A 10969-nucleotide genomic window follows, 5' to 3' on the forward strand; every position below is an offset into this window, starting at 1 on the left:
GCTCCTGATATCTTTTGATGTTTTAAGTATTTATCTTATTTGCTGTGGTGCTGAAGAAATATTATCCATAGATACATCTGAATAATACGCACTATTTAAATAGGACAAATATAATATCAAATTACCCTCATGAACTCCAATGCAATTTAAACCAAATGAAATTAAAGCGTTCACAGGACAACTGTTTTGTCTTTGAGTATCCACAAATGTTTCTGATTCGAAATTTACCAAATTCGATCCTATACCATATATGGATTTCCCATTGGGTTTAAATACTAAATCACCCAATGGAGTATTATTGATAATTTTCAATTCCTTTTCCACATCTTTATTGGAGGTGGTGGTGGTTTTCATGAAAGGAAAATAGTGTACTCCCAAATTAATGCGACTCATTAGACATTCGTCTTGATATTGTGGGTCTCTGGTAGAGAGGATATCCTTACATGGGAGAGGACATTTCTTTTTTCTATGGGGGTCTACGTACATTGAAACGCTCCACTTGGTGGGATGTATTAAATTTTCACAGTGGATGTCGTTTAATTCTTTAATTAACTGATCAATTAACTTTAGCTGTATAATTTTATGAATATCATCATCGAATTCTATATTAGAAACTTTATTAACTACTTCTTGATAATGTCCACCTCCCGAAAAAAGACGACACTGTACTTCCAATAGATGAACGTTTAATTCGCTAAGAGAACTATCCTCAATAATATACTTTTTCATCTATTTTATAGTTCCCATTTGTGGAATCCTAAGTTTCAGAGAGGGTTGAAAATTATTTGTTTCTCTATGAATACGCCTATTAGTGAATTGAGATAATAGTGTCCATATATACTTTATTTTTCAATTGGTTTTCTCGAACTGTCACCATAGAATTTAGGTGTTGGGTTTCATCGGGTAAAACACTATACGAATTATTGTCGGAGGTAAAGTCCGCCAGGACGGCTTCTATCACGCTCATTACATCTTTTCGTTTATTATTTATTTCCATAGTACTGAAATAAATTGAGGGACTTGGAATCACTTCAACATTGCTATAATACACCGACGGATTTTTCGTTTCAGATGATGTAAGGTTGATTGCGGCTGCTGTTGATGACAATGCGAAGTTTGTGGTGACGGTGCACTGATGAAACCAACAAAGTAATTCTGCAGTTAAGCCCAAGATTTATACTAATTATCGAGTAAATCTATTGGATGATGATATGACCTATTTAATGAAACAGAGTATAATAAAGGGGGTTATCTCGAAAAGAGAGGTGTCCCCTTTGATGATATCTAAGATTGTATTGAGGCAGTTTTGTAGAACGAGATTAAATTATTCTAATAACTACGATATACTGTATACTCACCTCCTTTTCCTGAAATCCATAATGGGACGAGGTGGAAGAAGAAGAGGAAGAGGAAGAAGAGGGAGAAGAGGAATGAAAAATGTTGATGATGATAATGATGTTGATGATAGTGATGATGATGATGATGATAATAATGATAATGATGATGATGATCTATCTAGCGAACTCAGTGAATTTAAACTTTCAAAATTAACTAATAAATTAACTCTGAAATATTCCGCATATTATATTAGCTATGTTGAATTTACATTGGTCTTTCCTATATATTATAATAATAATAATATTTATAATGAAACTAGTTATTAGTACAAATATAGCAACATGATTGGGATAAATATAAATATTATATTTTTATATATATATTTAATAATTTATTGATTATTAATAACATATTATTATTACAATAATAACAATTAATTTTCTTTCTTTTCCCTTTTTTTTTTAAGGTTCAAAGACCAAACTCCTCCTTACCAACAAAGTAATTCTGGAGTTAAGCCCAAGATTTATACTATTTATCGAGTTAATCTATCGGATGATTATGTGACCATATTTAATGAAAAAAAGTATAAAAAGGGGATTATTGCCATGGGATTTTCCTCCGATATTTGATACAAGGCAGAAATATTATAAGCATGCTTTGTAGACATTTTGCTGTGTGTTCTATGTGTATTTTATTATTAAGTACTTGTCCAATATGTACACAAATGATTCATTGTATTATTAAAGTTATTATGGCATAGTATTCCATGTTAGTAGCCAGCGTTGTAGATATTTTTTTTTCTATTTCTTTTTTGTTTTTTTGTAAAAATAAAAAAAAAGATTGAAGGAGGACATTTATTTTACCAACAAAATTTACACTATGGATTCCAAAGTATAAGGTACCAACCAATATTGGATTAATATGGATTTGGTAAGGAGGATAAAAGAAAATTATAAAACAAACTTTATTCCATCTGGAGAGCTGGCAGGCAGTCGAATGACGTGGGTGTAAAAACGTTGCCAGATGACACCATTTATTACAAAAACTGACAACTCTGGTTAGTATAAATTACGTTACAGTATAGGTTTTATTCAGTTGGAGGTTGGGGTGTATAAAAACCTACAGTAATACTTACATTTTTATTTCAGAAAGCTGAATAATGGAACAATATGAAAAACAAGATTGCAAGAACACTTTTGTCAATTCCCCTTTAATAAATGTAGATGTCGAGACCCTTTCGAGAGCCAGGCTTTATTTTTCTCCTAGAGAGAATAAAGTAAAATGTTTTCAGTGCAATTTGGAATGCGATACCAGCGCCGTTATTGACAGTGAAGCTTTTCATAGGGAGAAACAGCCCCAGGGCATATTTTTACGCACTTTAAGTCGGCCCAAGATATTCTATAACATTGACAAATTCTGATTTGAAAAGGAACGGCTGGATACGTTTGTAGGGGTATCGAGATATTAATGTTGTCTAGCACTCAGGATGGAAGGAAACTCTAATGTGGTTTTCTTGTATAATATATAAGTTATATGATAGACAGTCTGGTGCTGGAGATGCCGTGTGGTGGGGAGCTGCTCAGTAGAAGACGTTCGGTGAGTAGCGTGTTGAAGGAGGTAGATGTACAGGAGCTTCGTTAGAGAAGATGTTGCCTGTTGCTGGCCTCCTGGTTGAATAAATGTTAACAGCTAGGAGCTTGCTGGAGGAGGTGTTGCTTGTTCAGGAAAATGGGCAGAATGAGAGTTGGTTGGTGAGGAAGCTCAGAGGACAGCTGGTGGGTCGCCATGCTCGCTGGCGGGAGCGAGGACCGCCAGGCAGGGGAGGAGATGCGAAGGGCAGCCAGGCAGCGGCGGAGGAGGAGGTGTTGCTTGTTCAAGAAGAATGGTCAGAATGAATTCTCAATGGAGAGACAGAGCTTATATACCCAGCAGCCGCTATGAGTCATGTTGGGAAAACCCGAGAAGTCGCCGGCCTTTTGGCTCGGTTGCTAGGATACGGCGGGCATTGGAATGCGGATACACTTGGTTGCTAGGGAAGACGGTAACAGGTGGTGGCGTGGCTACGCAGTTGTAGGCAGTTGTAGGGGAGACGTCCACTACACGTTCATAGACTGGCCCCTGCGGTCGTGGATATCTCCCGAAGATTTAGCCAATGCCGGCTTTTATTATCGCAGAAAAGAAGACCACTGCGCTTGTTATTTCTGCCGGGGTATCGTAGGCAAATGGGAAGAGAATGTTTTTCCCATTGAAGAACATAGCAGACATTATTCTCATTGTCCCTTCGTTAGAAATAAACCAACGGGAAACATCAGCCTGGTCAGAGTTGCATTTTAGACCAGATAATTCCAATTCCAGAAACGGAGAAGGATTATGGTAAGTAATTTATACTCGTGTCTGCCTTTTATGTGTCTATGTATAAAAATAAATAATAATAATTAATAAATAATAATTACCGTTCCAATTGTTAATTGCAGGGAAAAGTTGACTAAGAAGAATGGGAATTATTCCACATTGTCGCTCTTTAATTGAGAGATATATTACGTTCGAAGCTAGACTGGAAAGTTTTAAAAAGAAGGAGGCGGCGTGGCCACTAGAAAATACGAAGACGACCAACAATCCATGATTTAGCAGAAACAGGTTTTTATTACACTGGCTTATCGGACATGGTACGATGCTTTTTTGTGGTATCGGTCTTCACAACTGGGAAGAAAATGACGCACCGTGGAATTTACATGGCTGTTGGTCCCCATTGTGTGACTGAACATGTGGATGGATTTTATTGAAAAGGTAAAAAAAAAAATATATATTTTTATATATAATTAATTAATTTATTGATTATTAATAGTATATTATTATTACAATAATAACAATTAATTTTCTTTCTTTTCCCTTAAAAAAAAAAAAGATTCAAGATCAAATTCTTCCTTACCAACAAAGTAATTCTGCAGTTAAGCCCAAGATTTATACTAATTATCGACTAAATCTATACGATGATGATATGACCTATTTAATGAAATAGAATATAATAATGGGGGTTATCGCCATGGGATTTTCCTCCGATATTGTAAGGCGCACTCTTTATAAAACACTCGAAAAGAGAGGTGTTCCCTTTGATGATATCGAAGATTGTATTGAGGCAGTTTTGGAGACCGAGATAACAGAACAAATAGACAAACCAATTCCTCCTTTACAAGCCACAACCACTACTAATAACTACAGTAGCAGCAAAGGAATCCATAGTTTAGTTAGGTTCACACCACCACCACAACCATCCAATCTATACTCACCACATTTCCCTGAAATCCATAGTTTAGATATGATCATACCACCACCAGAACCACCCAATCTATCTTACTCTGAAAGTTTTACAGTACCACCTAATCCACCGTCATTTTACCCTGAAATCAATAGGGTTACACTACCACCAAATTCACCACCATCTTACCCTGAAATAAATAGCATTACACTACCACCCAGTCCACCACAACCAAATCCATCATCTCCTCTCAATCCACCATATTGCTCTGAAAGTCTTACAGCACAACCTAATCCATCATATAGTAATCCAGCTACCCCTCCCCCAGTTCTTTCCTCTGCTCCTCAATATAATACTCTATTGTGTAGAGTATGTTTGCTGCGTTATAGATAATTTGATTTTTCTATTTCTCTTCTGTTTTTGTAAAAATAAAAAAAAATTGAAGTTGGACATTTATTTTACCAACAAAATTTACACTTTTTTATGGATTCCAAAGTGTAAGTTAACAACCAATATTGGATTAATATGGATTTGGTAAGGAGGATAAACAAATTTGATAAAACAAACTTAATTCCATCTAGAGAGCTGGCAGGCAGTCGAATGACATGGCTGTAAAAAAGTTGCCAGATGACACCATTTATTACAAAAACTTGACAACTCTGGATAGTATAAATTACGTTACAGTATAGGTTTTATTCAGTTAGAGGTTGGGGTGTATAAAAACCTACATATATACTTACATTTTTGTTTCAGAAAGCTGAATAATGGAACAATCGAGACTGAGTCTGTATGAAAACAAAATTGCAAGAACACTTTTGTCAATTCCCCTTTAATAAATGTGGATGTCGAGACCCTTTCGAAAGCCGTATTTTGTTTTTCTCCGGGGGAGCATAAAGTAAAATGATTTCAGTCCAATTTGGAATGCGATACCAGCGCCGCTTTCGACAGTGAAGCTTTTCATAGGGAGAAACAGCCCCAGTGCATATTTTCATGCACTTTAAATCGGTCCAAGACATTATATAACATTCACAAATTCAGATTTGAAAAGGAACAGCTAGATACGTTCGTAGACTGGCCCCTGCGGTCGTGGATATCTCCCGAAGATTTCGCCCCTGCTGGCTTTTATTACCTCAGAACGGAAGACTTCTGCGCTGGTTTTTTTCTGCCGGGGTATCATAGGTAATTGGGATCAGGATGTTTTTCCCATTGAAGAATATAACAGACATCATTCTCATTGTCCCTTCGTTAAAAATCAACCAACGGGAAACATTAGCCTGGGTCACAGTTGCATTTTAGATCATATAATTCCAATTCCAAAAACGGAGAAGGATTATCATCATGATAAGTAATTTATACTCGTGTGTCTGTCTGTCTTTTATGTGTCTATGTATAATAATAAATAATAATAAGTAATAAATAATAATTACCGTTCTAATTGTTAATTGCAGGGACAAATTGGATAAGAAGAATGGAAATTTTTCCACATTGTCGCTCTTTAATTGAGAGATATAATACGTTTGAAACTAGACTGGAAAGTTTTAAAAAGAAGGAGGCGGCGTGGCCACTAGAAATACGACGACGACCAACAATCCATGATTTAGCAGAAACAAGTTTTTATTACACTGGCTTATCGGACATGGTACGATGCTTTTTTTGTGGTATCGGTCTTCACAATTGAGAAGAAAATGACGCACCGTGGAATGTACATGCCCGTTGGTCCCCATCGTGTGAATTTGTCCAACTGAACAAGGAGCTGGATTTTATTAAAGAGGTAAAAAATTATATTTTATATATATAGATTAAATTAATATATTGATTATTAAGAGCATTATTATCACAATTAGAATAATTAATTTTCTTCGGGAGATATCCACGAACGCAGGGGCCAGTCTTCGAACGTATCCAGCCGTTCCTTTACAAATCTGAATTTGTCAATGTTATAGAATGTCTTGGACCGATTTAAAGTGCGTAAAAATATGCACTGGGGCTGTTTCTCCCTATGAAAAGCTTCACTGTCGAAAGCGGCGCTGGTATCGCTTTCCAAATTGCACTGAAATCATTTTACTTCATGCTCCCCCGGAGAAAAATATAATACCGCTCTCGAAAGGGTCTCGACATCCACATTTATTAAAGGGGAATTGACAAAAGTGTTCTTGCAATCTTGTTTTTCATATTGTTCCATTATTCAGCTTTCTGAAATAAAAATGTAAGTATAAATGTAGGTTTTTATACACCCCAACCTCCAACTGAATAAAACCTATACTGTAACGTAATTTATACTAGCCAGAGTTGTCAGTTTTTGTAATAAATGGTGTCATCTGGCAACTTTTTTACAGCCACGTTAGTCGACTGCCTGCCAGCTCTCCAGATGGAATAAGGTTTGTTTATCGATTTTTTTATTCTCCTTACCAAATCCATATAAATCCATTATTGGTTGGTAACTTACACTTTGGAATCCATAAAAAAGTGTAAATTTTGTTGGTAAAATAAATGTCCTCCTTCAATCTTTTTTTTTATTTTTACAAAAAAACAAAAAAGAAATAGAAAAAAAATATCTACAACGCTGGCTACTAACATGGAATACTATGCCATAATAACTTTAATAATACAATGAATCATTTGTGTACATATTGGACAAGTACTTAATAATAAAATACACATAGAACACACTGCAAAATGTCTACAAAGCATGCTTATAATATTTCTGTCTTGTATCAAATATCGGAGGAAAATCCCATGGCAATAACCCCCTTTATTATACTTTGTTTCATTAAATAGGTCATATAATCATCCAATAGATTAACTCGATAATTAGTATAAATCTTGGGCTTAACTCCAGAATTACTTTGTTGGTAAGGAGGAGTTTGGTCTTTGAACCTTTTTTTTTTAAAGGGAAAAGAAAGAAAATTAATTGTTATTATTGTACTAATAATATATTATTAATAATCAATCAATTATTATATATATATATATATATATATATATATATATATATATATATATATATATATATATATATATATATATATATATATATATATATATATATATATATATATATATCTATATATATATATATAAATATAAATATTTTTATTTATCCCAATCATGTTGCTATATTTTTACTAATCACTGGTTTCATTATAAATATTATTATTATTATTATTATAATATAAAGGAAAGACCAATGTAAATTCAACATAGCTAATATAACACTGGTCAACATAAAAAAAAATTCTCCTGGTTCTGGATCAAAACAGTCTGATTCTAGTGTAATTGTATGTGCTGAACTCAATTATGACATTCGTATAGCTGTATCAGGCTCAGTTTTCCAGAACCAGCATATCTATATATTTAGTGTACCATGCTATTCATACAGTAATTTATATGCTCATTGGCTCCACTTATGCAATTATTTTGTCCTGATTTGTGCTTTTTTGTTTGTTTCTGTTTGCTGATTCATGATATTGCATATCTACACCTGCATGATTTGTAATTACTCTGAAATTAACAAAACATGGAACGTCGCAAGTGTGTGAACGGTGCTGACAGTTTTTGCTACATATGTGGTGCCTTCACTCCTGGTAGCCTCAAGAAACCAATCACAAAAGCTGTTCGACTGAACTACAAAAGTTACTTCAAATGTCATTTGGGTGACCAAGACAAGAAATGGGCACCTCATGTAGCCTGTAAGTCTTGTGTTAACCACCTGAGCGAGTGGATGTGTGGTAAACGAAGTTCAGGAATGCCGTTTGCTGTACCAATGATATGGCGTGAACCTAAAGACCACAGTAGTGACTGCTACTTCTGTCTCACAAATATTAAGGGAATAAAAATCAAGACACGAGGCAAGGTACAGTACCCCAATATTGCTTCTGCAATCCGACCAGTACCGCACAGTGCTGAACTTCCAGTTCCAAATCCACCGACTGAACAAGAATTGAGTGATTCCGATTCTACCTCTATCTCAATGGAAAACGACTACCAGGATGACTCTGAAAATACCAGGCCTAAACTATTTACTCAAGAAGCGCTTCATGATCTCATCAGTGACCTAAACTTGTCAAAAGAAAAGGCTGAAGTTTTGGGATCCAGACTAAAGCAGCGTAACCTGCTAGAAGATGGAGTGCATATCACTACAGCGCGTTACCGACATAGACAGCTGTCTGCATTTTTCAAGATGGCAAACAACCTTTGTTATTGCGAGGACGCAGTATCTCTCATGCAACAACTCTGCAAGTCTGAAACATACAAGACAGAGGATTGCAGGCTGTTTATAGACTCAGGAAAAGACTCTCTGAAAGCTGTTCTTTTACACAATGGCAATCAGCTTCCATCTGTCCCAATAGCACACGCAACAAAAATGACTGAGAGCTATGAAACAATGAAAATTCTGTTGGCCGCTATAGAGTATGAGAAACACCAGTGGAAGATATGTGGCGATCTCAAAGTCATCAGTTTACTACTGGGCCTTCAGAGTGGCTACACAAAGCACATGTGCTTTTTGTGCTTGTGGAACAGCAGAGCTGATGCAGAGCACTATGTGAGAAAGGATTGGCCGACAAGACCAAGAGATGCGCCTGGAAGGTTTAACTGTGCTCACAATCCGCTTGTAGATCCAGAAAAGATATTTTTGCCTCCACTGCATCTAAAGCTCGGTTTGGCTAAAAATTTCATCAAAGCTATGGATCAATTCTGTGCTGGGACTCTATACTTATCTCAGAAACTAGGTGGTGTGGTTTCCAAAGCCAAGTTGAAAGCAGGTGTCTTGAATGGACCACAAATTCGTATACTAGTTAATGATAGCGAATTCACCAAAACATTGAACCCACTGGAGAAAAAAGCATGGGAATCATTTGTCAATGTGTCAAAGAATTTTCTTGGAAACTATCGTGCTGACAACTACAAAGAAATCGTAACAACCATGCTTCAGAATTATCATGCATTGGGAGCAAGGATGTCCTTGAAATTGCATTTTTTCCACTCTCATATTGAATTTTTCCCAGGTAACCTTGGAGACGTTAGTGATGAACACGGCGAAAGATTTCATCAAGATATCGCCATAATGGAGAGCAGATATCAGGGACAATTCAGTCCTAACATGATGGGAGACTATTGCTGGACACTGCAACGAGAAGAGAGCAAGCTGTACAAGAGAAAGAGTAAAGTTCAGAAGCACTTTTAGAACTTCATATTTTGTCATTATATAGGATTTGAACTTATGTTTTTTGGTGCAATTTTTTATGAGCTTATCTGTGATAGGTTTAAAATTGTATCTTGCATGACGCAATAATGTTACTATATTTACTATTTTTTTTATTCTTTAAGAAAGTAGGTCTGATGGTAGAATGAAACATCCAATTAATATTCATTAATATGAAATTAGTCATGAAAGCACAGTCACATGAGATAATCTCATCTTTTGCACGACACGTGATGGAATATCAAATATTTGTACCTATTGATTTTTTTATAAAACCTGGTCTGATAGAACAAAACAAATATCAGATTCGAATTCAGCAATATGAAATTAGTTGTGTGAGCATGATCTCATATGTGAACCATTTTGGCTGTTGACCAGTGAATCAGTACAAATATTGTTATTACTAATATATGGGATATTTCAGAGTTAATTTGTTAATTTTGAAATTTTAAATTCACTGAGTTCGCTAGATAGATCATCATCATCATCATTATCATCACTATCATCATCATCATCATCACTATCATCAACATCACTATCATCATCAAAATTTTTCATTCTTATTCTTCCTCTTCTTCCTCTTCCTCTTCCTCTTCCTCTTCCACCTCGTCCCATTATGGATTTCAGGAAAAGGAGGTGCTTGTATGTGGTTTCTCCAGTTAAGTTTCTCATCAACAATAACTCCAAGGAATTTAGTATTTTGTTCGCGTTTGAGGACTGTATTACCAAGGTACAGGGGGTCCAAGTCGTGGGGTAAGTTTTTCCTTCTGTGAAAGATCGTGTAGAGGGTTTTCTCAAGGTTTAAGGTCAGTTTATTACTTATTACCCAGGTCCTGACTTTAGTCAATTCTGTGTTCATAGTTCTCATCAAGGAATGGAGGTTTGAGTTGCTGGCATAGAGATTACTAAATGCATTAAATAAAGAAAGAACTTTTAAAAACTAATGAACAGTCAACATTGACAGATGTATGTGTACGAATCACCTCTATATCTGTCGGAAATCGGAAAAAAAAAATAATCCTTAAAGAATTGCTACAGCACTTAATAGCTGCACAGTCTGGGTCCCCATTGTAGCTGATATAAAGAAATGAACAAAAAAATAGAAAATCCGGATTTCACCGAACTCTTCGTCTTGCCCCCTTTGTTCCTTGCCTGGTAATTATTTTGTTTAC

The 10969-nt window shown here is 35.5% G+C and overlaps 1 protein-coding gene across 1 annotated transcript; it reads left to right on the forward strand.

The window, feature by feature from the left end:
• The first annotated feature begins 2361 nt into the window (after nucleotides 1-2361).
• Nucleotides 2362-5943, forward strand: LOC121869872 (baculoviral IAP repeat-containing protein 3-like). The gene is given in 4 exon segments (XM_042371437.1): nucleotides 2362-2395; nucleotides 3482-3654; nucleotides 5505-5747; nucleotides 5749-5943. Coding segments are annotated over 4 exon segments (645 nt in total).
• The last annotated feature ends 5026 nt before the right edge of the window (nucleotides 5944-10969 follow it).

This window comes from Homarus americanus, unplaced genomic scaffold (assembly GCF_018991925.1).
Source record: "Homarus americanus isolate GMGI-L3 unplaced genomic scaffold, GMGI_Hamer_2.0 scaffold14467, whole genome shotgun sequence".
NCBI lineage: Eukaryota > Metazoa > Arthropoda > Malacostraca > Decapoda > Nephropidae > Homarus > Homarus americanus.